The 27,903-nt window shown below is 46.8% G+C and overlaps 1 protein-coding gene across 1 annotated transcript in view; it reads right to left on the bottom strand.

Annotated features, from left to right (window-relative positions):
- Positions 1-230: 230 nt before the first annotated feature.
- The window catches only part of traf3ip2l (TRAF3 interacting protein 2-like), a 57,607-nt gene continuing 29,934 nt past the window's right edge, over positions 231-27,903 (bottom strand). Inside the window, exons 4-10 of the mRNA XM_055943962.1 lie at positions 26,628-26,664; positions 26,425-26,510; positions 24,108-24,205; positions 22,853-22,921; positions 16,378-16,494; positions 14,199-14,273; positions 231-5,959 (exon numbers count right to left, since the gene is read on the bottom strand). Coding sequence (XP_055799937.1) covers positions 5,813-5,959; positions 14,199-14,273; positions 16,378-16,494; positions 22,853-22,921; positions 24,108-24,205; positions 26,425-26,510; positions 26,628-26,664 — 629 coding nt within the window. The 3' untranslated portion in view covers positions 231-5,812. The remainder of the gene's footprint in view (positions 5,960-14,198; positions 14,274-16,377; positions 16,495-22,852; positions 22,922-24,107; positions 24,206-26,424; positions 26,511-26,627; positions 26,665-27,903) is intronic.

The raw sequence follows: 27,903 nt of genomic DNA, 5'->3' as shown, positions 1-27,903 counted from the left end.
CTCAATGCTACAGATCCATAGACTAGTTGAGTCACCTGTAAACAGGGCCAGTTTGTCTGTGCAATCTTGCCAACTCATTGTTATGCAAAATCGTTTGGCTTGACAATAAGTAATGGAATCTACATGGAAATGATTATTGCAGTAATAACATTGTAGGAAGTCTAATTTTATTAAAGCTTCTGCTGAATCTGACAGTTCTGACCAACTAAACAAAGACAAAACAAAGGAAATAAAGTCAGGAACGGGACAGAAGTCTAATTTTATTAAAGCTTGTTTTGACCATTAACTAGCTGATAATACAAACATTCTGTTTACTGTCGGTCATCATCGTGTGTTATTGTATTTTATTTTGATGACAGTCACATGAATGACTAATTATATATCAGTGATGATACTGACATACAGTACAATCCATCATAAACATTTTCCAAACTCCCCAATGCGACTGCATCATTAACATATTCACAATTCTTAATTACAAAGAAAGACAGTGGGCAAACATAAAATGTAACATTAACACAATTTAAAATGTGTGTTTGTTTTGATTTTCTTTCTATGGTTGGATCGTGCAGGGCAGTCCTAAAAGACAACATGGTTGGATCAACATGGTTGGATCGTGCAGGGCAGTCCTAAAAGACAACATGGTTGGATCAACATGGTTGGATCGTGCAGGGCAGTCCTAAAAGACAACATGGGAAAAGGCATTACGTTTGCTGCTATTTGTACCTCCAGTACAGTTATTAAGAGGCGTTTCTTTGAAACTGGAACACTTCGTTGAAGGGAAGGTAACTTTGGAACACTTCGTTGAAGGGAAGGTAACTTTGGAAGACTTCGTTGAAGGGAAGGTAACTTTGGAACACTTCGTTGAAGGGAAGGTAACTTTGGAAGACTTCGTTGAAGGGAAGGTAACTTTGGAAGACTTCGTTGAAGGGAAGGTAACTTTGGAAGACTTCGTTGAAGGGAAGGTAACTTTGGAAGACTTCGTTGAAGGGAAGGTAACTTTGGAAGACTTCGTTGAAAGGAAGGTAACTTTGGAACACTTTGTTGAAGGGAAGGTAACTTTGGAACACTTCGTTGAAGGGAAGGTAACTTTGGAACACTTCGTTGAAGGGAAGGTAACTTTGGAACACTTCGTTGAAGGGAAGGTAACTTTGGAACACTTTGTTGAAGGGAAGGTAACTTTGGAAGACTTCGTTGAAGGGAAGGTAACTTTGGAACACTTCGTTGAAGGGAAGGTAACTTTGGAACACTTCGTTGAAGGGAAGGTAACTTTGGAACGTCAGTCATGTTGTTTTTCCCTGAGGATAGGTGTTCAGTCTGTCATCACACAGTTCAATATACACCTGAACTTTAACACACAGTACAGGTGAGTACAGTGTAGCTCGGGCTACATCCCAAAAGGCACCCTAATCTGTTTATAGTGCACTACGGTAGGACCCAAATCAAATCACCCGCGGACCGCCAGTTGGGGAACCCTGCTTTAGAATTATAGAGGGAAGAAGCCTCTGGCATGTGTCCTCTCATAATGATAAACAATAACAATATGCATCTCAAATGGCACCCTATTCTCCATATAGTACACTACTGTTGACCAGGACCCATAGGGAATATAGGGAACATGGCCCATAGGGAAAATAGGGATCAGGGCCCCACTATATAGGGATCAGGGCCCATATGGAATATAGGGATCAGGGCTCATAGGGAAAATAGGGATCAGGGCCCCACTATATGGGGAACATGGCCTATAGGGAAAATAGGGATCAGGGCCCCACTATATAGGGCATATAGGGATCAGGGCCCATATGGAATATAGGGATCAGGGCCTATAGAGAATATAGGGATCAGGGCCTATAGGGCATATAGGGATCAGGGCCCCACTATATAGGGCATATAGGGATCAGGGCCCATATGGAATATAGGGATCAGGGCCTATAGAGAATATAGGGATCAGGGCCTATAGGGAATATAGGGATCAGGGCCTATAGGGAAAATAGGGAACAGGGCCTATAGGGAAAATAGGGAACAGGGCCTATAGGGAATATAGGGATCAGGGCCTATAGAGAATATAGGGATCAGGGCCTATAGGGAATATAGGGATCAGGGCCTATAGAGAATATAGGGATCAGGGCCTATAGGGAAAATAGGGAACAGGGCCCATATGGAATATAGGGATCAGGGCCTATAGGGGATATAGGGATCAGGGCCTATAGAGAATATAGGGATCAGGGCCTATAGGGAATATAGGGATCAGGGCCTATAGGGAAAATAGGGATCAGGGCCCATAGGGAATATAGGGATCAGGGCCCCACTATATAGGGATCAGGGCCTATAGGGAAAATAGGGATCAGGGCCCCACTATATAGGGACCAGGACCCATAGGGAATATAGGGATCAGGGCCTATAGGGAAAATAGGGATCAGGGCTCATATGGAATATAGGGATCAGGGCCCCACTATATAGGGATCAGGGCCTATAGGGAATATAGGGATCAGGGCCCATAGGGAAAATAGGGATCAGGGCCTATAGGGAAAATAGGGATCAGGGCCCATAGGGAATATAGGGATCAGGGCCCCACTATATAGGGATCAGGGCCCCACTATATAGGGATCAGGGCCCATAGGGAATATAGGGATCAGGGCCCATAGGGAATATAGGGATCAGGGCCCCACTATATAGGGATCAGGGCCCCACTATATAGGGATCAGGGCCTATAGGGAAAATAGGGATCAGGGCCTATAGGGAAAATAGGGATCAGGGCCTATAGGGAAAATAGGGATCAGGGCCTATATGGAATATAGGGATCAGGGCCCATAGGGAATATAGGGATCAGGGCCCCACTATATAGGGATCAGGGCCTATAGGGCATATAGGGATCAGGGCCCCACTATATAGGGATCAGGGCCCATATGGAATATAGGGATCAGGGCCCCACTATATAGGGAATAGTGTGCCATTTGGGACTAATGAACTTGTCTGTCCTCCTCAGACAATACTTATACAGAGGCATAAACATGTCACAAGGCTCTTTGTTTGTGTTCAGTGCTGCTAGGGACAGACATACAGTTGAAGTCGGAAGTTTACATACACTTAGGTTGGAGTCATTAAAACTCGTTTTTCAACCACTCCACAAATGTCTTGTCAACAAACTATAGTTTTGGCAAGTCGGTTAGGACATCTACTTTGTGCATGACACAAGTCATTTTTCCAACAATTGTTTACAGACAGATTATTTCACTTATAATTCACTGTATCACAATTCCAGTGGGTCAGAAGTTTACATACAGTAAGGTGACTGTGCCTTTAAACAGCTTAGAAAATTCCAGAAAATGATGTCATGGCTTTAGAAGCTTCTGATAGGCTATTTGACATCATTTGAGTCAATTGGAGGTTTACCTGTGGATGTATTTCAAGGCCTACCTTCAAACTCAGTGCCTCTTTGCTTGACATCATGGGAAAATCAAAAGATATCAGCCAAGACCTCAGAAAAGAAATTGTAGACCTCCACAAGTCTGGTTCATCCTTGGGAGCAATTTCCAAAACGCCTGAAGGTACCACATTCATCTGTACAAACAATAGTACGCAAGTATAAACACCATGGGACCACGCAGCCGTCATACCGCTCAGGAAGGAGACGCGTTCTGTCTCCTAGAGATGAACATACTTTGGTGCGAAAAGTGCAAATCCATCCCAGAACAACAGCAAAGGACCTTGTGAAGATGCTTGTCACGTTCCTGACCTATTTATGTTAGTTTGTTATGTGTGTTAGTTGGTCAGGACGTGAGGTTGGGTGGGCATTCTATGTTTTCTGTTTCTGTGTTGGTTTTGGGTTGCCTGGTATGGCTCTTAATTAGAGGCAGGTGTTTGGCGTTCCTCTAATTAAGAGTCATATTTAGGTAGGCGTTGTCACAGTGTTCGTTGTGGGTGATTGTCTTCCGTGTCTGTGTAATTGTTTGCACCATACGGGACTGTTACGGTTTGTTCGGTTTGTGTAGTCTAATTGTCCTATTCGTGCGTTCTTCTTGTTTTATGTGAGTTCGTCGTATAGGTCTGTCTACACCGTTTGTTATTTTTGTTAGTTTATTCAAGTTCGTGTTTTTTTCGTTAATAAAATGTCATTTCACTACGCTGCGCCTTGGTTCCCTCAATACTCCTCCTCTTCCGAAGATGAAGAGGAGGAGGACCGCCGTTACAATGCTGGAGGAAACAGGTACAAAAGTATCTATATCCACAGTAAAACGAGTCCTATATCGACATAACCTGAAAGGACGCATAACAAGGAAGAAGCCACTGCTCCAAAACCGCCATTAAAAAGCCAGACTACGGTTTGCAACTGCACATGGGGACAAAGATCGTACTATTTGGAGAAATGTCCTCTGGTCCGATGAAACAAAAATAGAACTGTTTGGCCGTAATGACCATCGTTATGTTTGGAGGAAAAAGGGGGAGGCTTGCAAACCGAAGAACACCATCCCAACCGTGAAGCACGGGGGTGGCAGCATCATGTTTTGTGGGTGCTTTGCTGCAGGAGGGACTGGTGCACTTCACAAAATAGATGGCATCATGAGGCAGGAAAATGATGTGGATATATTGAAGCAACATCTCAAGACATCAGTCAGGAAGTTAAAGCTTGGTCACAAATGGGTCTTTCAAATGGACAATGACCCCAAGCATACTTTCAAAGTTGTGGCAAAATGGCTTAAGGACAACAAAGTCAAGGTATTGGAGTGGCCATCACAAAGCCCTGACCTCAATCTTATAGAAAATTTGTGGGCAGAACTGAAAAAAGCGTGTGCGAGTAAGGAGGCCTACAAACCTGACTCAGTTACACCAGCTCTGTCAGGAGGATTGGGCCAAAATTCACCCAACTTATTATGGAAAGCTTGTGGAAGGCTACCCGAAACGTTTGACCCAAGTTAAACAATTTAAAGGCAATGCTACCAAATACTAATTGAGTGTATGTAAACTTCTGACCCACTGGGAATGTGATAAAAAAAATGAAAACTGAAATAAATCATTCTCTCTACTATTATTCTGACATTTCACATTCTTAAAATAAAGTGATCCTAACTGACCTAACACACGGAATGTTTATGAGGATTTAATGTCAGGAATTGTGAAAAACGGAGTTTAAATGTATTTTATCTAAGGTGTATGTAAACTTCCAACATCAACTGTAGGTTATCACACTGTGTTCCAGGACTACAGTCAGTTCACAGAACAGTTAAAACACATCCAGCTGAACATGCAGAGACAGTCACAAGCTGCCGTGACTGAAGCAGAGAGGATTGAGGTCTGTGCCTCATATGTTCAGTCCTTCTGTGCGTTCTAGGACTGTAGATCAACACAGCAGATAAAACAGTTGATACAAATCAGAACAGATCAATAGAACAGAAGAGAATTAAAACAGTTGTTTACAACAAATCATAGAAGATCCGTCTCCGGTTGGATCCTATAAAGATCCAGGTAAAGTATTTCACTGGTCCCAGATCAGCAACAGGTTCTAATCTGGAGGGTGAGGATGTCTTCAGAGCAGAGGTCCATTCTGACTGTTAGGTCACTGACAAACAGAGATTTTGTGTCTGAAAATTACAGATTGACTGAAGGACCACAGAGATGGTCTCAAAGAACATCCACAACTTGTCCCGTCTTTTTATGGATGCAACTTGTCCGAAAATAGTTGACTTAAGTTTCATTTACGACAGACAAAAAACAGACATTATGATTGAATCCATATTTATGGGTCTTTGTGTGGCTGAAGCCTTATGGTTTAAATCTGCTGTTTGTCCTCCAGTCCAGTGGGGGCGCTGTGCTGTTAGATGGGGATAGAGACGATGGTCGGTAGCTTCCCGATAGGAGGAGGGTTGTATTTCTCTATTCTCATCAGTCGACGTAGGACGTCATCTCTGTCCCTAGGCCAGCTGTAGACATGAGTGTTCTGGAGCCACGTCGGGACGTGATACTGAGGGAGAGAGAGAGAGGAGTGAGCTTCACGAGAAACACAGATAGATGAGACAGAATATGATGAACGTGTATTATTATTGACGTCACTAAGTCATCTGACTGACATCTGACTGACCAATAAACGCGACTTTGAATAACCCATCTCAACACTTGATCCCGCCTACTCGGCTCACTTGCCTTCCATTGGAAACGGCAGGATGTGGTCTATCTTAGTAGAACATCTTTGACACAACTGTAGTACAAGTATGGGTCCCCCAATATAGTGACTGGAGTATGGGTAGCTGTCCCCCAATATGGGGACTGGAGCATGGGTAGCTGCAGCCCAATATGGTGACTGTAGTATGGGTAGCTGTTCCCCAATATGGTGACTGGAGCATGGGTAGCTGTTCCCCAATATGGTGACTGGAGCATGGGTAGCTGTTCCCCAATATGGTGACTGGAGTATGGGTAGCTGCAGCCCAATATGGTGACTGGAGTATGAGTAGCTGTTCCCCAATATGGTGACTGGAGCATGGGTAGCTGTTCCCCAATATGGTGACTGGAGCATGGGTAGCTGTTCCCCAATATGGTGACTGGAGTATGGGTAGCTGCAGCCCAATATGGTGACTGGAGTATGAGTAGCTGTTCCCCAATATGGTGACTGGAGCATGGGTAGCTGTTCCCCAATATGGTGACTGGAACATGGGTAGCTGTTCCCCAATATGGTGACTGGAACATGGGTAGCTGTTCCCCAATATGGTGACTGGAGTATGGGTAGCTGTTCCCCAATATGGGGACTGGAGCATGGGTAGCTGTTCCCCAATATGGTGACTGGAGTATGGGTAGCTGCAGCCCAATATGGTGACTGGAGTATGGGTAGCTGCAGGCCAATATGGTGACTGGAGTATGGGTAGCTGCAGGCCAATATGGTGACTGGAGTATGGGTAGCTGTAGGCCAATATGGTGACTGGAGTATGGGTAGCTGTAGGCCAATATGGTGACTGGAGTATGAGTAGCTGTAGGCCAATATAGTGACTGGAGTATGGGTAGCTGTCCCCCAATATGGTGACTGGAGTATGGGTAGCTGTCCCCCAATATGGTGACTGGAGTATGGGTAGCTGCAGCCCAATATGGTGACTGGAGTATGGGTAGCTGCAGGCCAATATGGTGACTGGAGTATGGGTAGCTGTCCCCCAATATGGTGACTGGAGTATGGGTAGCTGTAGGCCAATATGGTGACTGGAGTATGGGTACCTGTAGCCCAATATGGTGACTGGAGTATGGGTAGCTGTAGGCCAATATGGTGACTGGAGTATGGGTAGCTGCAGCACAGTATGGTGACTGGAGTATGGGTAGCTGCAGGCCAATATGGTGACTGGAGTATGGGTACCTGTAGCCCAATATGGTGACTGGAGTATGGGTAGCTGTAGGCCAATATGGTGACTGGAGTATGGGTAGCTGCAGGCCAATATGGTGACTGGAGTATGAGTAGCTGCAGGCCAATATAGTGACTGGAGTATGGGTAGCTGTCCCCCAATATGGTGACTGGAGTATGGGTAGCTGCAGCCCAATATGGTGACTGGAGTATGGGTAGCTGCAGGCCAATATGGTGACTGGAGTATGGGTAGCTGTCCCCCAATATGGTGACTGGAGTATGGGTAGCTGTAGGCCAATATGGTGACTGGAGTATGGGTACCTGTAGCCCAATATGGTGACTGGAGTATGGGTAGCTGTAGGCCAATATGGTGACTGGAGTATGGGTAGCTGCAGCCCAGTATGGTGACTGGAGTATGGGTAGCTGCAGGCCAATATGGTGACTGGAGTATGGGTAGCTGTAGCCCAATATGGTGACTGGAGTATGGGTAGCTGTCCCCCAATATGGTGACTGGAGTATGGGTAGCTGTAGCCCAATATGGTGACTGGAGCATGGGTAGCTGTAGCCCAATATGGTGACTGGAGTATGGGTAGCTACAGCCCAATATGGTGACTGGAGTATGGGTAGCTACAGCCCAGTATGGTGACTGGAGTAAGGGTAGCTGTAGGCCAATATGGTGACTGGAGCATGGGTAGCTGTAGCCCAATATGGTGACTGGAGTATGGGTAGCTACAGCCCAGTATGGTGACTGGAGTAAGGGTAGCTGTAGGCCAATATGGTGACTGGAGTATGGGTAGCTGTCCCCCAATATGGTGACTGGAGTATGGGTAGCTGTAGGCCAATATGGTGACTGGAGTATGGGTAGCTGTAGGCCAATATGGTGACTGGAGTATGGGTAGCTGTCCCCCAATATGGTGACTGGAGTATGGGTACCTGTAGCCCAATATGGTGACTGGAGTATGGGTAGCTACAGCCCAGTATGGTAACTGGAGTATGGGTAGCTGTAGGCCAATATGGTGACTGGAGCATGGGTAGCTGTAGGCCAATATGGTGACTGGAGTATGGGTAGCTGCAGGCCAATATGGTGACTGGAGTATGGGTAGCTGTAGGCCAATATGGTGACTGGAGTATGGGTAGCTGTCCCCCAATATGGTGACTGGAGTATGGGTAGATACAGCCCAATATGGTGACTGGAGTATGGGTAGATACAGCCCAATATGGTGACTGGAGTATGGGTAGCTGTCCCCCAATATGGTAACTGGAGTATGGGTAGCTGTAGGCCAATATGGTGACTGGAGTATGGGTAGCTACAGCCCAATATGGTGACTGGAGTATGGGTAGCTGTAGCCCAATATGGTGACTGGAGTATGGGTAGCTGTCCCCCAATATGGTGACTGGAGTATGGGTAGCTGTAGGCCAATATGGTGACTGGAGTATGGGTAGCTGTAGGCCAATATGGTGACTGGAGTATGGGTAGCTGTAGGCCAATATGGTGACTGGAGTATGGGTAGCTGCAGCCCAATATGGTGACTGGAGTATGGGTACCTGTAGGCCAATATGGTGACTGGAGTATGGGTAGCTGTCCCCCAATATGGTGACTGGAGTATGGGTAGCTACAGCCCAATATGGTGACTGGAGTATGGGTAGCTGTCCCCCAATATGGTGACTGGAGTATGGGTAGCTACAGCCCAATATGGTGACTGGAGTATGGGTAGCTGCAGGCCAATATGGTGACTGGAGTATGGGTAGCTGTAGGCCAATATGGTGACTGGAGTATGGGTAGCTGTCCCCCAATATGGTGACTGGAGTATGGGTAGATACAGCCCAATATGGTGACTGGAGTATGGGTAGATACAGCCCAATATGGTGACTGGAGTATGGGTAGCTGTCCCCCAATATGGTAACTGGAGTATGGGTAGCTGCAGCCCAATATGGTGACTGGAGTATGGGTAGCTGTCCCCCAATATGGTGACTGGAGTATGGGTAGATACAGCCCAATATGGTGACTGGAGTATGGGTAGCTGCAGGCCAATATGGTGACTGGAGTATGGGTAGCTGTAGGCCAATATGGCACTGGAGTATGGGTAGCTGCAGCCCAATATGGTGACTGGAGTATGGGTAGCTGTCCCCCAATATGGTGACTGGAGTATGGGTAGCTGTAGGCCAATATGGTGACTGGAGTATGGGTACCTGTAGCCCAATATGGTGACTGGAGTATGGGTAGCTGTAGGCCAATATGGTGACTGGAGTATGGGTAGCTGCAGCCCAGTATGGTGACTGGAGTATGGGTAGCTGCAGGCCAATATGGTGACTGGAGTATGGGTAGCTGTAGCCCAATATGGTGACTGGAGTATGGGTAGCTGTCCCCCAATATGGTGACTGGAGTATGGGTAGCTGTAGCCCAATATGGTGACTGGAGCATGGGTAGCTGTAGCCCAATATGGTGACTGGAGTATGGGTAGCTACAGCCCAATATGGTGACTGGAGTATGGGTAGCTACAGCCCAGTATGGTGACTGGAGTAAGGGTAGCTGTAGGCCAATATGGTGACTGGAGCATGGGTAGCTGTAGCCCAATATGGTGACTGGAGTATGGGTAGCTACAGCCCAGTATGGTGACTGGAGTAAGGGTAGCTGTAGGCCAATATGGTGACTGGAGTATGGGTAGCTGTCCCCCAATATGGTGACTGGAGTATGGGTAGCTGTAGGCCAATATGGTGACTGGAGTATGGGTAGCTGTAGGCCAATATGGTGACTGGAGTATGGGTAGCTGTCCCCCAATATGGTGACTGGAGTATGGGTACCTGTAGCCCAATATGGTGACTGGAGTATGGGTAGCTACAGCCCAGTATGGTAACTGGAGTATGGGTAGCTGTAGGCCAATATGGTGACTGGAGCATGGGTAGCTGTAGGCCAATATGGTGACTGGAGTATGGGTAGCTGCAGGCCAATATGGTGACTGGAGTATGGGTAGCTGTAGGCCAATATGGTGACTGGAGTATGGGTAGCTGTCCCCCAATATGGTGACTGGAGTATGGGTAGATACAGCCCAATATGGTGACTGGAGTATGGGTAGATACAGCCCAATATGGTGACTGGAGTATGGGTAGCTGTCCCCCAATATGGTAACTGGAGTATGGGTAGCTGTAGGCCAATATGGTGACTGGAGTATGGGTAGCTGTAGGCCAATATGGTGACTGGAGTATGGGTAGCTACAGCCCAATATGGTGACTGGAGTATGGGTAGCTGTAGCCCAATATGGTGACTGGAGTATGGGTAGCTGTCCCCCAATATGGTGACTGGAGTATGGGTAGCTGTAGGCCAATATGGTGACTGGAGTATGGGTAGCTGTAGGCCAATATGGTGACTGGAGTATGGGTAGCTGTAGGCCAATATGGTGACTGGAGTATGGGTAGCTGCAGCCCAATATGGTGACTGGAGTATGGGTACCTGTAGGCCAATATGGTGACTGGAGTATGGGTAGCTGTCCCCCAATATGGTGACTGGAGTATGGGTAGATACAGCCCAATATGGTGACTGGAGTATGGGTAGATACAGCCCAATATGGTGACTGGAGTATGGGTAGCTGTCCCCCAATATGGTAACTGGAGTATGGGTAGCTGCAGCCCAATATGGTGACTGGATTATGGGTAGCTGTCCCCCAATATGGTGACTGGAGTATGGGTAGATACAGCCCAATATGGTGACTGGAGTATGGGTAGATACAGCCCAATATGGTGACTGGAGTATGGGTAGCTGCGGCCAATATGGTGACTGGAGTATGGGTAGCTGTAGGCCAATATGGTGACTGGAGTATGGGTAGCTGTAGGCCAATATGGTGACTGGAGTATGGGTAGCTGTAGGCCAATATGGTGACTTGAGTATGGGTACCTGTAGGCCAATATGGTGACTGGAGTATAGGCGAATGAGTGTGCCGAAAGGAATGGGTATATGGAAAGCGAATCAGCTAATTGGGCAAATTTGTTGTCACTCAAGACCGTTTTACGTGGCTGTTTGGGATTCACAACGAGTTGATAAGCCGGCGACCAGTGCACCATCAACATGCTCCCTACTGGGCACCTGTATCACGGGCATGTCACCATCAACATGCTCCCTACTGGGCACCTGTATCACGGGCATGTCACCATCAACATGCTGCCTACTGGGCACCTGTATCACGGGCATGTCACCATCAACATGCTCCCTACTGGACACCTGTATCACGGGCATGTCACCATCAACATGCTGCCTACTGGGCACCTGTATCACGGGCATGTCACCATCAACATGCTCCCTACTGGGCACCTGTATCACGGGCATGTCACCATCAACATGCTCCCTACTGGGCACCTGTATCACGGGCATGTCACCATCAACATGCTCCCTACTGGGCACCTGTATCACGGGCATGTCACCATCAACATGCTCCCTACTGGGCACCTGTATCACGGGCATGTCACCATCAACATGCTCCCTACTGGGCACCTGTATCACGGGCATGTCACCATCAACATGCTGCCTACTGGGCACCTGTATCACGGGCATGTCACCATCAACATGCTGCCTACTGGGCACCTGTATCACGGGCATGTCACCATCAACATGCTGCCTACTGGGCACCTGTATCACGGGCATGTCACCATCAACATGCTCCCTACTGGACACCTGTATCACGGGCATGTCACCATCAACATGCTCCCTACTGGGCACCTGTATCACGGGCATGTCACCATCAACATGCTCCCTACTGGGCACCTGTATCACGGGCATGTCACCATCAACATGCTCCCTACTGGGCACCTGTATCACGGGCATGTCACCATCAACATGCTCCCTACTGGGCACCTGTATCACGGGCATGTCACCATCAACATGCTCCCTACTGGGCACCTGTATCACGGGCATGTCACCATCAACATGCTCCCTACTGGGCACCTGTATCACGGGCATGTCACCATCAACATGCTCCCTACTGGGCACCTGTATCACGGGCATGTCACCATCAACATGCTCCCTACTGGGCACCTGTATCACGGGCATGTCACCATCAACATGCTCCCTACTGGACACCTGTATCACGGGCATGTCACCGGTGCTAGCTAACTTGGCATGATTTTAAAAGTTGACAGCAGTGTAATGTTGTGTTGACTATAAAGCAGCTACAGCAGCAGAGAGACAGAGAGATGGAGAGAGAGAGACAGAGAGCCAGAGAGAGAGAGACAGAGAGCCAGAGAGAGAGAGACAGAGAGCCAGAGAGAGAGAGACAGAGAGCCAGAGAGAGAAAGACAGAGAGCCAGAGAGAGAGAGACAGAGAGACAGAGAGAGCCAGAGAGAGAGAGACAGAGAGAGAGACAGAGAGAGCCAGACAGAGAGAGAGACAGAGAGAGAGACAGAGAGCCAGAGAGAGACAGAGAGAGACAGAGAGAGCCAGAGAGAGCCAGAGAGAGCCAGAGAGAGCCAGAGAGAGCCAGAGAGAGCCAGAGAGAGAGACAGAGAGAGAGACAGAGAGAGAGACAGAGAGAGACAGAGAGAGACAGAGAGAGACACAGAGAGAGAGAGAGAGCCAGAGAGAGACACAGAGAGACAGAGAGACAGAGAGAGACAGAGAGACAGAGAGACAGAGAGAGACAGAGAGAGACAGAGAGAGACAGAGAGACAGAGAGACAGAGAGCCAGAGAGAGACAGAGAGCCAGAGAGAGACAGAGAGCCAGAGAGAGACAGAGAGCCAGAGAGAGACAGAGAGCCAGAGAGAGACAGAGAGCCAGAGAGAGACAGAGAGCCAGAGAGAGACAGAGAGCCAGAGAGAGACAGAGAGCCAGAGAGAGACAGAGAGCCAGAGAGAGACAGAGAGACAGAGAGCCAGAGAGAGAGAGACAGAGAGACAGAGAGACAGAGAGAGAGCCAGAGAGAGAGAGACAGAGAGACAGAGAGCCAGAGCAGAAAGACAGAGAGCCAGAGAGAGAGCCAGAGAGACAGAGAGAGAGACAGAGAGCCAGAGAGAGAGACAGAGAGCCAGAGAGAGAGAGACAGAGAGACAGAGAGCCAGAGCAGAAAGACAGAGAGCCAGAGAGAGAGACAGAGAGACAGAGAGCCAGAGCAGAAAGACAGAGAGCCAGAGAGAGAGAGACAGAGAGACAGAGAGACAGAGAGAGAGAGAGACATAGAGAGAGACAGAGAGACAGAGAGACAGAGAGAGAGAGACATAGAGAGAGACAGAGAGACAGAGAGCCAGAGAGAGAGACAGAGAGACAGAGAGAGAGACAGAGAGACAGAGAGAGAGACAGAGAGACAGAGAGAGAGACAGAGAGACAGAGAGAGAGACAGAGAGAGCCAGAGAGAGAGAGAGCCAGAGAGAGAGAGCCAGAGAGAGACAGAGAGCCAGAGAGAGACAGAGAGACAGAGATAGACAGAGAGACAGAGATAGACAGAGAGCCAGAGAGAGACAGAGAGCCAGAGAGAGACAGAGAGCCAGAGAGAGACAGAGAGAGACAGAGAGAGACAGAGAGAGACAGAGAGAGACAGAGAGAGACAGAGAGAGCCAGAGAGAGCCAGAGAGAGCCAGAGAGAGCCAGAGAGAGCCAGAGAGAGAGACAGAGAGAGCCAGAGAGAGCCAGAGAGAGACAGAGAGAGCCAGAGAGACAGAGAGAGACAGAGAGAGCCAGAGAGAGAGAGCCAGAGAGAGAGAGACAGAGAGCCAGAGAGAGAGACAGAGAGCCAGAGAGAGAGACAGAGAGACAGAGAGACAGAGAGAGAGAGAGAGAGACAGAGAGAGACAGAGAGAGACAGAGAGAGCCAGAGAGAGACAGAGAGAGCCAGAGAGAGCCAGAGAGAGCCAGAGAGAGAGAGATAGACAGAGAGACAGAGAGACAGAAGTATATATTTTACCTTGTTGGCCCCAGGAAACAGGATAGGGATGAACCGGAAGTTCTTACTGCCGTTCTGAATGAACTCATTCTGCAGCTGCAGCACAAACACACAGAACATGTGACCCAGCGTTATGACACGGTCACAACCACATCATAATGACATAACATGTCATAAGCTGTTTTAATGACACTGTCATGGCACATTCACACCTGTTGTGACATATAGTGCGTTATTTTATGGCTGGTTATAACACCTACATGAGAGTGTCAAAAGCCACCAGACCTACCACACAAGGCAAACCATTTAACTACACCAAAATCTACATGTCAACAGTATGTTTGTTATAGAAAAAATAAAATGTAATTGACCATATTAAATTATCATTGTAATTGCGCACACATTGATGCCAGACAGCTGTTATGACATGGTTATAACCGTGTCATGTGTTATGACACTTGGTGTCAAGTAAAGAGTTACCAAAATGTTTGAATTCACCTCATTTTAACATCTGTCATTAAAAATAACTAGTTTTCCCATCTCAAGGTAAAAAAATTATGACTACAGTAAGTGTCTATTAAGTGTCAAATAAAGTAACAAGGTGGACCGTAACAGGGTGGACCGTAACAGGGTGGACCGTAACAGGGTGGACCGTAACAGGGTGGACCGTAACAGGGTGGACCGTAACAAGGTTGACCGTAACAGGGTGGACCGTAACAGGGTGGACCGTAACAGGGTGGATCGTAACAGGGTGGACCGTAACAGGGTTGACCGTAACAGGGTTGACCTTAACAGGGTTGACCTTAACAGGGTTGACCTTAACAGGGTGGACCGTAACAGGGTGGACCGTAACAGGGTGGACCGTAACAGGGTGGACCGTAACAGGGTGGACCGTAACAGGGTGGACCGTAACAGGGATGACCGTAACAGGGATGACCGTAACAGGGATGACCGTAACAGGGATGACCGTAACAGGGATGACCGTAACAGGGTGGACCGTAACAGGGTGGACCGTAACAGGGTGGACCGTACCAGGGTGGACCGTAACAGGGTGGACCGTAACAGGGTGGACCGTAACAGGGTGGACCGTAACAGGGTGGACCGTAACAGGGTGGACGGTAACAGGGTGGACCGTAACAGGGTGGACCGTAACAGGGTTGACCGTAACAGGGTTGACCGTAACAGGGATGACCGTAACAGGGATGACCGTAACAGGGTGGACCGTAACAGGGTGGACCGTAACAGGGTGGACCGTAACAGGGATGACCGTAACAGGGATGACCGTAACAGGTTTGACCGTAACAGGGTGGACCGTAACAGGGTTGATGATTTCATCTTAAATCAACCATAAATCCCCTTGTGACAGGGGGACAGAGACATTGTAGCCAAAATGCAACAGACTCAGTTTAAAGGTTACGTGAAGGCCTGGGGTGTATTCACTAAGGACCAAACAGAACCAAACAGGGAGGGACCTACCTGAATTTGTCCAATAAAAACGAGTTTCCGTTGCTAAGCTTTTTCTGTTTGGAGTAAACTGTTTTTGCTGCAATATTTTGCAACAGTGACCGACTAAAGAATACACCTCTGACCTGTTTGTGTATGTAGATTGTGTTGAGGTCTGACAGTGTTGAGGTACCTGTTTGTGTATGTCGACTGTGTTGAGGTCTGACAGTGTTGAGGTACCTGTTTGTGTATGTAGATTGTGTTGAGGTCTGACAGTGTTGAGGTACCTGTTTGTGTATGTCGACTGTGTTGAGGTCTGACAGTGTTGAGGTACCTGTTTGTGTATGTCGACTGTGTTGAGGTCTGACAGTGTTGAGGTACCTGTTTGTGTATGTAGATTGTGTTGAGGTCTGACAGTGTTGAGGTACCTGTTTGTGTATGTAGATTGTGTTGAGGTCTGACAGTGTTGAGGTACCTGTTTGTGTATGTCGACTGTGTTGAGGTCTGACAGTGTTGAGGGACCTGTTTGTGTATGTAGATTGTGTTGAGGTCTGACAGTGTTGAGGTACCTGTTTGTGTATGTAGATTGTGTTGAGGTCTGACAGTGTTGAGGTACCTGTTTGTGTATGTAGATTGTGTTGAGGTCTGACAGTGTTGAGGTACCTGTTTGTGTATGTAGATTGTGTTGAGGTCTGACAGTGTTGAGGTACCTGTTTGTGTATGTAGATTTTGTTGAGGTCTGACAGTGTTGAGGTACCTGTTTGTGTATGTAGACTGTGTTGAGGATCCTCTCGTCGTTCTCTAAGCTGACCGGTGATGAGGTCACAGTCTCATGGTACTTTGGACTGATGATGATGATAATGAGGTATTCCTTCTGTAAGGATGAGGCACGGAGGAGTTAGACACCTGTCTGACTGTCTCTTACACTGTGTTACTAACCTGTCTGACTGTCCTTACACTGGCCTGTTACTAACCTGTCTGTCTGACTGTCCCTTACACCGGCCAGTTACTAACCTGTCTGTCTGTCTGTCTCTTACACTGGCCTGTTACTAACCTGTCTGTCTGTCTCTTACACTGTGTTACTAACCTGTCTGTCTGTCTCTTACACTGTGTTACTAACCTGTCTGACTGTCCTTACACTGGCCTCTTACTAACCTGTCTGACTGTCCTTACACTGGCCTGTTACTAACCTGTCTGTCTGTCTCTTACACTGGCCTGTTACTAACCTGTCTGTCTGTCTCTTACACTGGCCTGTTACTAACCTGTCTGTCTCTCTGTCTCTTACACTGGCCTGTTACTAACCTGTCTGTCTGTCTCTTACACTGGCCTGTTACTAACCTGTCCGTCTCTTACACTGGCCTGTTACTAACCTGTCCGTCTCTTACACTGGCCTGTTACTAACCTGTCCGTCTCTTACACTGGCCTGTTACTAACCTGTCCGTCTCTTACACTGGCCTGTTACTAACCTGTCCGTCCCTTACACTAGCCTGTTACTAACCTGTCTGTCTCTTACACTGGCCTGTTACTAACCTGTCTGTCTTTCTCTTACACTGGCCTGTTACTAACCTGTCTGTCTGTCTCTTACACTGGCCTGTTACTAACCTGTCCGTCTCTTACACTGGCCTGTTACTAACCTGTCTGTCTCTTACACTGGCCTGTTACTAACCTGTCTGTCTGTCTCCTCCACTGGCCTGTTACTAACCTGTCTGTCTGTCTGTCTCTTACACTGGCATGTTACTAACCTGTCTGTCTGTCTGTCCCTTACACTGGCCTGTTACTAACCTGTCTGTCTGACTGTCCCTTACACTGGCCTGTTACTAACCTGTCTGTCTGTCTTTCTCTTACACTGGCCTGTTACTAACATGTCTGTCTGTCTGTCTCTTACACTGGCCTGTTACTAACCTGTCTGTCTGCCTGTCTCTTACACTGGCCTGTTACTAACCTGTCTGTCTGTCTCTTACACTGGCCTGTTACTAACCTGCCTGTCTGTCTGTCTGTCCCTTACACTGACCTGTTACTAACCTGTCTGTCTGTCTCCTACACTGGCCTGTTACTAACCTGTCTGTCTGACTGTCCCTTACACTGGCCTGTTACTAACCTGTCTGTCTGTCTTTCTCTTACACTGGCTTGTTACTAACATGTCTGTCTGTCTGTCTCTTACACTGGCCTGTTACTAACCTGTCTGTCTGTCTGTCTCTTACACTGGCCTGTTACTAACCTGCCTGTCTGTCTGTCTGTCCCTTACACTGGCCTGTTACTAACCTGTCTGTCTGTCTCCTACACTGGCCTGTTACTAACCTGTCTGACTGTCCCTTACACTGGCCTGTTACTAACCTGTCTGACTGTCCCTTACACTGGCCTGTTACTAACCTGTCTGTCTGTCTCCTACACTGGCCTGTTACTAACCTGTCTGTCTGTCTCTTACACTGGCCTGTTACTAACCTGTCTGTCTGTCTGTCCCTTACACTGGCCTGTTACTAACCTGTCTGTCTGTCTGTCTCTTACACTGGCCTGTTACTAACCTGTCTGTCTGTCTGTCTCTTACACTGGCCTGTTACTAACCTGTCTGTCTGTCTCTTACACTGGCCTGTTACTAACCTGTCTGTCTGTCTGTCTCTTACACTGGCCTGTTACTAACCTGTCTGTCTGTCCCTTACACTGGCCTGTTACTAACCTGTCTGTCTCTTACACTGGCCTGTTACTAACCTGTCTGTCTCTTACACTGGCCTGTTACTAACCTGTCTGTCTCTTACACTGGCCTGTTACTAACCTGTCTGTCTCTTACACTGGCCTGTTACTAACCTGTCTGTCTGTCTCTTACACTGGCCTGTTACTAACCTGTCTGTCTGTCTGTCTCTTACACTGGCCTGTTACTAACCTGTCTGTCTCTTACACTGGCCTGTTACTAACCTGTCTGTCTTTCTCTTACACTGGCCTGTTACAAACCTGTCTGTCTTTCTCTTACACTGGCCTGTTACTAACCTGTCTGTCTGTCTCTTACACTGGCCTGTTACTAACCTGTCCGTCTCTTACACTGGCCAGTTACTAACCTGTCTGTCTGTCTGTCTCTTACACTGGCCTGTTACTAACCTGTCTGTCTGTCTCTTACACTGTGTTACTAACCTGTCTGTCTGTCTCTTACACTGTGTTACTAACCTGTCTGACTGTCCTTACACTGGCCTCTTACTAACCTGTCTGACTGTCCTTACACTGGCCTGTTACTAACCTGTCTGTCTGTCTCTTACACTGGCCTGTTACTAACCTGTCTGTCTGTCTCTTACACTGGCCTGTTACTAACCTGTCTGTATGTCTCTTACACTGGCCTGTTACTAACCTGTCTGTCTTTCTCTTACACTGGCCTGTTACTAACCTGTCTGTCTGTCTCTTACACTGGCCTGTTACTAACCTGTCCGTCTCTTACACTGGCCTGTTACTAACCTGTCTGTCTCTTACACTGGCCTGTTACTAACCTGTCTGTCTGTCTCTTACACTGGCATGTTACTAACCTGTCTGTCTGACTGTCCCTTACACTGGCCTGTTACTAACCTGTCTGTCTGTCTTTCTCTTACACTGGCCTGTTACTAACATGTCTGTCTGTCTGTCTCTTACACTGGCCTGTTACTAACCTGTCTGTCTGCCTGTCTCTTACACTGGCCTGTTACTAACCTGTCTGTCTGTCTCTTACACTGGCCTGTTACTAACCTGCCTGTCTGTCTGTCTGTCCCTTACACTGGCCTGTTACTAACCTGTCTGTCTGTCTCCTACACTGGCCTGTTACTAACCTGTCTGTCTGACTGTCCCTTACACTGGCCTGTTACTAACCTGTCTGTCTGTCTTTCTCTTACACTGGCTTGTTACTAACATGTCTGTCTGTCTGTCTCTTACACTGGCCTGTTACTAACCTGTCTGTCTGTCTGTCTCTTACACTGGCCTGTTACTAACCTGTCTGTCTGTCTGTCTCTTACACTGGCCTGTTACTAACCTGCCTGTCTGTCTGTCTGTCCCTTACACTGGCCTGTTACTAACCTGTCTGTCTGTCTCCTACACTGGCCTGTTACTAACCTGTCTGACTGTCCCTTACACTGGCCTGTTACTAACCTGTCTGACTGTCCCTTACACTGGCCTGTTACTAACCTGTCTGTCTGTCTCCTACACTGGCCTGTTACTAACCTGTCTGTCTGTCTCTTACACTGGCCTGTTACTAACCTGTCTGTCTGTCTGTCCCTTACACTGGCCTGTTACTAACCTGTCTGTCTGTCTGTCCCTTACACTGGCCTGTTACTAACCTGTCTGTCTGTCTGTCTCTTACACTGGCCTGTTACTAACCTGTCTGTCTGTCTCTTACACTGGCCTGTTACTAACCTGTCTGTCTGTCTGTCTCTTACACTGGCCTGTTACTAACCTGTCTGTCTGTCTGTCTCTTACACTGGCCTGTTACTAACCTGTCTGTCTGTCCCTTACACTGGCCTGTTACTAACCTGTCTGTCTCTTACACTGGCCTGTTACTAACCTGTCTGTCTCTTACACTGGCCTGTTACTAACCTGTCTGTCTGTCTCTTACACTGGCCTGTTACTAACCTGTCTGTCTGTCTGTCTCTTACACTGGCCTGTTACTAACCTGTCTGTCTCTTACACTGGCCTGTTACTAACCTGTCTGTCTTTCTCTTACACTGGCCTGTTACTAACCTGTCTGTCTTTCTCTTACACTGGCCTGTTACTAACCTGTCTGTCTGTCTCTTACACTGGCCTGTTACTAACCTGTCCGTCTCTTACACTGGCCTGTTACTAACCTGTCTGTCTGTCTCTTACACTGGCCTGTTACTAACCTGTCTGTCTGTCCCTTACACTGGCCTGTTACTAACCTGTCTGTCTGTCCCTTACACTGGCCTGTTACTAACCTGTCTGTCTCTCTGTCTCTTACACTGGCCTGTTACTAACCTGTCTGTCTTTCTCTTACACTGGCCTGTTACTAACCTGTCTGTCTTTCTCTTACACTGGCCTGTTACTAACCTGTCTGTCTGTCCCTTATACTGGCCTGTTACTAACCTGTCTGTCTGTCCCTTACACTAGCCTGTTACTAACCTGTCTGTCCCTTACACTGGCCTGTTACTAACCTGTCTGTCTGTCCCTTACACTGGCCTGTTACTAACCTGTCTGTCTTTCTCTTACACTGGCATGTTACTAACCTGTCTGTCTCTTACACTGGCCTGTTACTAACCTGTCTGTCTTTCTCTTACACTGGCCTGTTACTAACCTGGCTGTCTGTCTGTCTCTTACACTGGCCTGTTACTAACCTGTCTGTCTGTCTGTCTCTTACACTGCCTGTTACTAACCTGTCTGTCTCCTACACTGGCCTGTTACTAACTTCACTATTGCCATTGCCTGTCTGTCTGTCTGTCTGTCTGTCTGTTACACTGGCCTGTTACTAACCTGTCTGTCTGCCATTGATGGGTTTTGTTCATAGCATAAACTCATGCCATATGTCACCCTATTCCCTACATAGTGCACCCTATTCCCTGCATAGTGCACCCTATTCCCTGCATAGTGCACCCTATTCCCTGCATAGTGCACCCTATTCCCTGCATAGTGCACCCTATTCCCTACATAGTGCACCCTATTCCCTACATAGTGCACCCTATTCCCTACATAGTGCACCCTATTCCCTACATAGTGCACCCTATTCCCTACATAGTGCACCCTATTCCCTGCATAGTGCACCCTATTCCCTGCATAGTGCACCCTATTCCCTACATAGTGCACCCTATTCCCTACATAGTGCATTACCATCTTTAAATGTTATGTAACCTTTATTAACCTTTAACTAGGCAAGTCAGTAAATAACTCATTCTTATTTACAATGACGGCCTACCCCGGCCAAACCCAAACCCGGACGACCAGGGCCAATTGTGCGCCGCCCTATGGGACTCCCAATCACGGCCGGTTGTGATACAGCCTGGAATCAAACCAGGGTCTGTAGTGTTGCTTCTAGTACTGAGATGCAGTGCCTTAGACCGCTGCGCCACTCAGGAGCCGTATGGGCCCAGGGCACCCTATTCCCTAACCCTATTCCCTAACCCTATTGCCTAACCCTATTCCCAACATAGAGCACCCTATTCCCTAACCCTATTGCCTAACCCTATTCCCTAACCCTATTCCCTAACCCTATTCCCTAACCCCAACACAGAGCACCCTATTCCCTAACCCTATTCTCTAACCTATTCCCTAACCCTATTCCCAACATAGAGCACCCTATTCTCTAACCCTATTCCCTAACCCTATTCTCTAACCCTATTCTCTAACCCTATTCCCTAACCCTATTCCCTAACCCTATTCTCTAACCCTATTCCCTAATCCTATTCCCTACATAGAGCACCCTATTCTCTAACCCTTTTCCCTAACCTTATTCCCTAACCTTATTCCCTAACCTTATTCCCTAACCCTATTCCCTATTCCCTAACCCTATTCCCTATTCCCTATACCCTATTCCCTATACCCTATTCCCTATACCCTATTCCCTATACCCTATTCCCTAACCCTATTCCCTAACCCTATTCCCTAACCCTATTCCCTAATCCTATTCCCTACATAGAGCACTCTATTCTCTAACCTTATTCCCTAACCTTATTCCCTAACCTTATTCCCTAACCCTATTCCCTAACCCTATTCCCTAACCCTATTCCCTATTCCCTAACCCTATTCCCTAACCCAATTCCCTAACCCTATTCCCTAACCCTATTCCCTAACCCTATTCCCTATTCCCTAACCCTATTCCCTAACCCTATTCCCTAACCCTATTCCCTAACCCTATTCCCTAATCCTATTCCCTACATAGAGCACTCTATTCTCTAACCTTATTCCCTAACCTTATTCCCTAACCTTATTCCCTAACCCTATTCCCTATTCCCTAACCCTATTCCCTAACCCTATTCCCTAACCCTATTCCCTAACCCTATTCCCTAACCCTATTCCCTATTCCCTAACCCTATTCCCTAACCCTATTCCCTAACCCTATTCCCTAACCCTATTCCCTAACCCTATTCCCTAACCCTATTCCCTAACCCTATTCCCTAACCCTATTCCCAACATAGAGCAATACCTTTGACCAGAGCCTTATAATGTTGAACTTTAGAATCGTCCTTTAATGTACCAGCCGTGAACAGGAACGTGGAGCCCAACTATCATGAAGTTAACAAGAAGAGATGGTGAGATGGAATGACAGGTGGGTCCTTTACCTCGCTGAGGTAGCGCTCCATGAAGTCGATCTTACTGATGCTCCGGAACTGCTGCTCAAACATATCGATCTGAAACAGGAGGATATACAGCTGACTAGTGAGGTGTAGTATTACAGAGAGAAGGATTACTACGGCAGGTAGCCGAGTGTTGGGCCAGTAGCCGAAAGGTCGATGGTTCGAATCCCCGAGCTAACTAGGATAAAACAATCTGTCCATGAGCTCTTGAGCAAGGTACTCAAACCCAATTGCTCCTTGGATAAGAGATTTACATTTTTAAAACCTTTTTTTTCCAGACTTCATTTTAGGAAAATCTTAGGTGTTTGTTGTGCAAAGCTGTCATCAAGGCAAAGGCTACTTTGAAGAATCTCAAATATATTCCAATATATTTTTTATTTATTTATTTTTTAAAGTTTTTTTTCTCCCCAATTTTGTGGTATCCAATTGGTAGTTACAGTCTTGTCCCATCGCTGCATCTCCTGTACGGACTCGGCGAAGGTCGAGAGCTGAAACCCAACCCAGCCAAGAGGCACTGCTTCTTGAAACGACGCCCGCTTAACCCGGAAGCCAGCCGCACCAATGTGTCGGAGGAAACACGGCCGGCTGCGACACAGCCTGGATTCGAACCAGGATCTCTAGTGGTACAGCTAGCACTGTAGACCACTGTGCCAGTCTGGAGGCTATTTTGATTTGTTTAACACTTTTTTGGTTACTACATGATTCCATAGCTGTTATTTCACAGTTTTGATGTCTTCACTATTATTCTACAATGTAGAAAATAGTAAAAATAAAGAAAAACCCTAGAATGAGTAGGTGTGTCCAAACTGTTGACTGGTCCTGTATGTATAAAAGGTCAGTTATAATTCCTAAAAGTAGAAGCTCTTCATTGGTCTTCCACTGCCTCTACTAGGAGAATCCAGCATTACATGTGTGTGTGTGTTTTCGTGTGTGTGTGTGTGTGTGTGTGTGTGTGTGTGTGTGTGTGTGTGTGTGTGTGTGTGTGTCTGTGTGTGTGTTTACATGTGTGAGTGTGTGTGTGTGCTTACGTGTGTGAGTGTGTGTGTGTGCTTACGTGTGTGAGTCTGTGTGTGTGCTTACGTGTGTGAGTCTGTGTGTGTGAGTGTGTGTGTGTGAGTCTGTGTATGTGCTTACGTGTGTGAGTCTGTGTATGTGCTTACGTGTGTGAGTCTGTGTGTGTGAGTGTGTGTGTGTGAGTCTGTGTATGTGCTTACGTGTGTGAGTGTGTGTGTGTGCTTACGTGTGTGTCGAAGCCATTGTGTCTCAGCAACGCCACAAAGTTGATGATCTGTTTGACGTGTTTATCGCTGTCGGCTTCGTACGTCACAAACACCCTTCCTACGGTGATGAAGGGTTTCAATAGAGGTTAGAGGTTACAAACACTTCTCCTACGGTGATAAAGGATTTAAATAGAGGTTAGAGGTTACAAACACCCTTCCTACGGTGATGAAGGGTTTAAATAGAGGTTAGAGGTCACAAACACCCTTCCTACGGTGATGAAGGGTTTAAATAGAGGTTAGAGGTCACAAACACCCTTCCTACGGTGATAAAGGGTTTAAATAGAGGTTAGAGGTCACAAACACCCTTCCTACGGTGATGAAGGGTTTAAATAGAGGTTAGAGGTCACAAACACCCTTCCTACGGTGATAAAGGGTTTAAATAGAGGTTAGAGGTCACAAACACCCTTCCTACGGTGATGAGGGATTAAAGAGGTTACAAACAATTCTACTGTGATGAAGGATATAAATAGAGGTTAGAGGTCACAAACACTCGTCCTACGGTGATAAAGGGTTTAAATAGAGGTTAGAGGTCACAAACACCCTTCCTACGGTGATAAAGGGTTTAAATAGAGGTTAGAGGTCACAAACACCCTTCCTACGGTGATGAAGGATATAAATAGAGGTTAGAGGTCACAAACACCCTTCCTACGGTGATGAAGGGTTTAAATAGAGGTTAGAGGTCACAAACACCCTTCCTACGGTGATGAAGGGTTTAAATAGAGGTTAGAGGTCACAAACACCCTTCCTACGGTGATAAAGGGTTTAAATAGAGGTTAGAGGTCACAAACACCCTTCCTACGGTGATAAAGGGTTTAAATAGAGGTTAGAGGTCACAAACACCCTTCCTACGGTGATGAAGGGTTTAAATAGAGGTTAGAGGTCACAAACACCCTTCCTACGGTGATAAAGGGTTTAAATAGAGGTTAGAGGTCACAAACACCCTTCCTACGGTGATAAGGGATTAAAGAAGTTACAAACAATTCTACTGTGATGAAGGATATAAATAGAGGTTAGAGGTCACAGGGAGGGAAAGATCTTAGCACACACATCACACATCACTATACATTTCACTATACACACACCCACACATATCAATACACACACACACACACACACACATCACTATACACACACATCACTATACACACACACACACATCAATACACACACACACACATCAATAAACACACACACACATCAATATACACATCACTATACACATCACTATACACACACATCACTATACACACACACACATATCAATACACACACATCACTATACACACACATCACTATACACACACACACATCAATACACACACACACACATCAATATACACACACACACATCAATATACACACACACACATCAATACACACACACACACACATCAATAAACACACACACACATCAATATACACATCACTAGACATTTCACTATACACATCACACATAAATATACACATCACTATACACATCACTATACACACACACATATATATATATATATATATATATATACCCTATGATCACTTGGCTACATAGCTGATGCCTGCTGGACTGTTCTTTAATCACGATACTCCACTTTGTTTACCTTAGTTTATCTGTCGTCCCCGAACTCAGGCTCTGTGTGTAGTTAACCGATCCTCTCTGCCCATTCATCGCCATTTTACCTGTTGTTATTGTCTTAGCTGATTAGCTGTTGTTGTCTTACCCGTTGTTGTCTTAGCTAGCTCTCCCAATCAACACCTGTGATTGCTTTATGCCTCGCTTTATGTCTCTCTCTAATGTCAATATGCCTTGTATACTGTTGTTTAGGGTAATTATCATTGTTTTAGTTTACTACGAAGCCCCTAGTCCCACTGTACATGCCTTGTATACCTCCTTTGTCCCACCTCCCACACATGCGGTGAGCTCACCCATTATAACCAGCTTATCCAGAGATACAACCTCTCTTATCATCACCCGGTGCCTGGGCTTACCTCCGCTGTACCCGTGCCCCACCATACCCCTGTCTGCACATTATGCCCTGAATCTATGCAGGGGTTAGGATGGGGACTCATGTACTTACTTTGTTCCACAGAGAGTGGGGCACTGCAGGGGTTAGGATGGGGACTCATGTACTTACTTTGTACCACAGAGAGCGGGGCACTGAAGGGTTGTTCCACAGAGAGTGGGGCACTGACGGGTTGTTCCACAGAGAGTGGGGCACTGCAGGGGTTGTTCCACAGAGAGTGGGGCACTGCAGGGGTTAGGATGGGGACACATGTACTCACTTTGTTCCACAGAGAGTGGGGCACTGACGGGTTGTTCCACAGAGAGCGGAGCACTGCATGGGTTAGGATGGGGACTCATGTGGCCACTAGAAAGAAGATCCAACATGAGTCACCATTTCAGAAACAAAAGTTAATCTCTTTGCAAACAGGGATTTCTGAGACCTTTGCTCTTGGTAATGCAGATCATATGCTCGCTAGCTTACCTTTGCACGTCGCCTGCACCTGGCAGTCTGTAGTTATCTGAGAGAGAGAGAGAGAGAGACCTGATAAATCTGTCAATAAGTACTACACAGAGGGGTGGATAAAGGCACTGGTAACACCCAGTTTTAAAATGGGGTGAAGTTGACCAGGCATGTACAGGCCAATTAGCATTTTCCCAGTTCTATCAAAAGTAGTGGAGACAGCTTCAACAGAGAAATTAATGGCCTACTTGTAGAATCAATTCCTGCATTCACAGCAATTCGGCTTTAGACGTAAAACACTCAATTTTTTTATTTTATTTAACCTGGCAAGTCAGTAAAGAACACATTTTTATTTACAATGACGGCCTACCCCGGCCAAACCCAGACGACGCTGGGCCAATTGTGCACCGCCCTATGGGACTCCCAATCCCGGCCGGATGTGATGCAGCCTGGATTCAAACCAGGGACTGTAGTGACGCCTCCTGCACTGAGATGCAGTGCCTTAGACAACTGCGCCACTCGGGAGCCTCAACAGACACAAAAAACTGTTTTCTGATTGATGATTTTGAATGTTGGACAAAGGCAATGTGGTTGGTGCTATTTTTCTCGATTTAAGCAAAGCTTTTGACACCGTTAATCACAGCATCCCGGTCTCAACACTCAAGGTAAAAACATTTTCTAAAAAAGCCCTTAGATGGTTTGAATCATATCTCAAGAACAGGGAACAAAGTGTAGTGATCAATAACATGTCTACAGCTCAGAAAAACAGAATTGGTGTTCCACAAGGATCGGTTCTAGGTCCGCTTCTTTTTAGTTCATACATGATCTTCCTGAGGTAAGTGCAGGGGCTAGTGTTCAGATGTACGATGACCACATTGTAGTTTATATGTAGTTCATGTCGTTACTGATGTGTTGACACAACACATGGTTTCAATTGTAGAATAGCTTAATAACTCATGTTTGACATTGAATATCAAGAAGACCTCTGTGGTTTGTTTTTCCTCCAGAAAACTGCCAATGATAGAGTCACTCAACGTTATGATCAAAGAGGAGTGAATCAAGCAGGTTCCTGATGTTAAATATCTTTGAATCATTTTAGACCCGGGTTCTAGATGTTAAATGTGTGAAATGTTTTTTTTAAATTGTGAAAAACTTGATAATGTATGTGGTATCAACAGAGGTATATTTTCTGGGTGATTTAAATTTTGACTGGGTTTCATCAAGCTGCCCACTCAAGAGAAAGCTTCAAACAGTAACCAGTGCCTGCAACCTGGTTCAGGTTATCAGTCAACCTACC

This window comes from Salvelinus fontinalis, chromosome 14 (assembly GCF_029448725.1).
Source record: "Salvelinus fontinalis isolate EN_2023a chromosome 14, ASM2944872v1, whole genome shotgun sequence".
NCBI classification, from domain to species: domain Eukaryota; kingdom Metazoa; phylum Chordata; class Actinopteri; order Salmoniformes; family Salmonidae; genus Salvelinus; species Salvelinus fontinalis.
The sequence above is the reverse complement of the archived record's forward strand: the minus strand, read 5'-3'. Positions and strand labels throughout refer to the sequence as shown.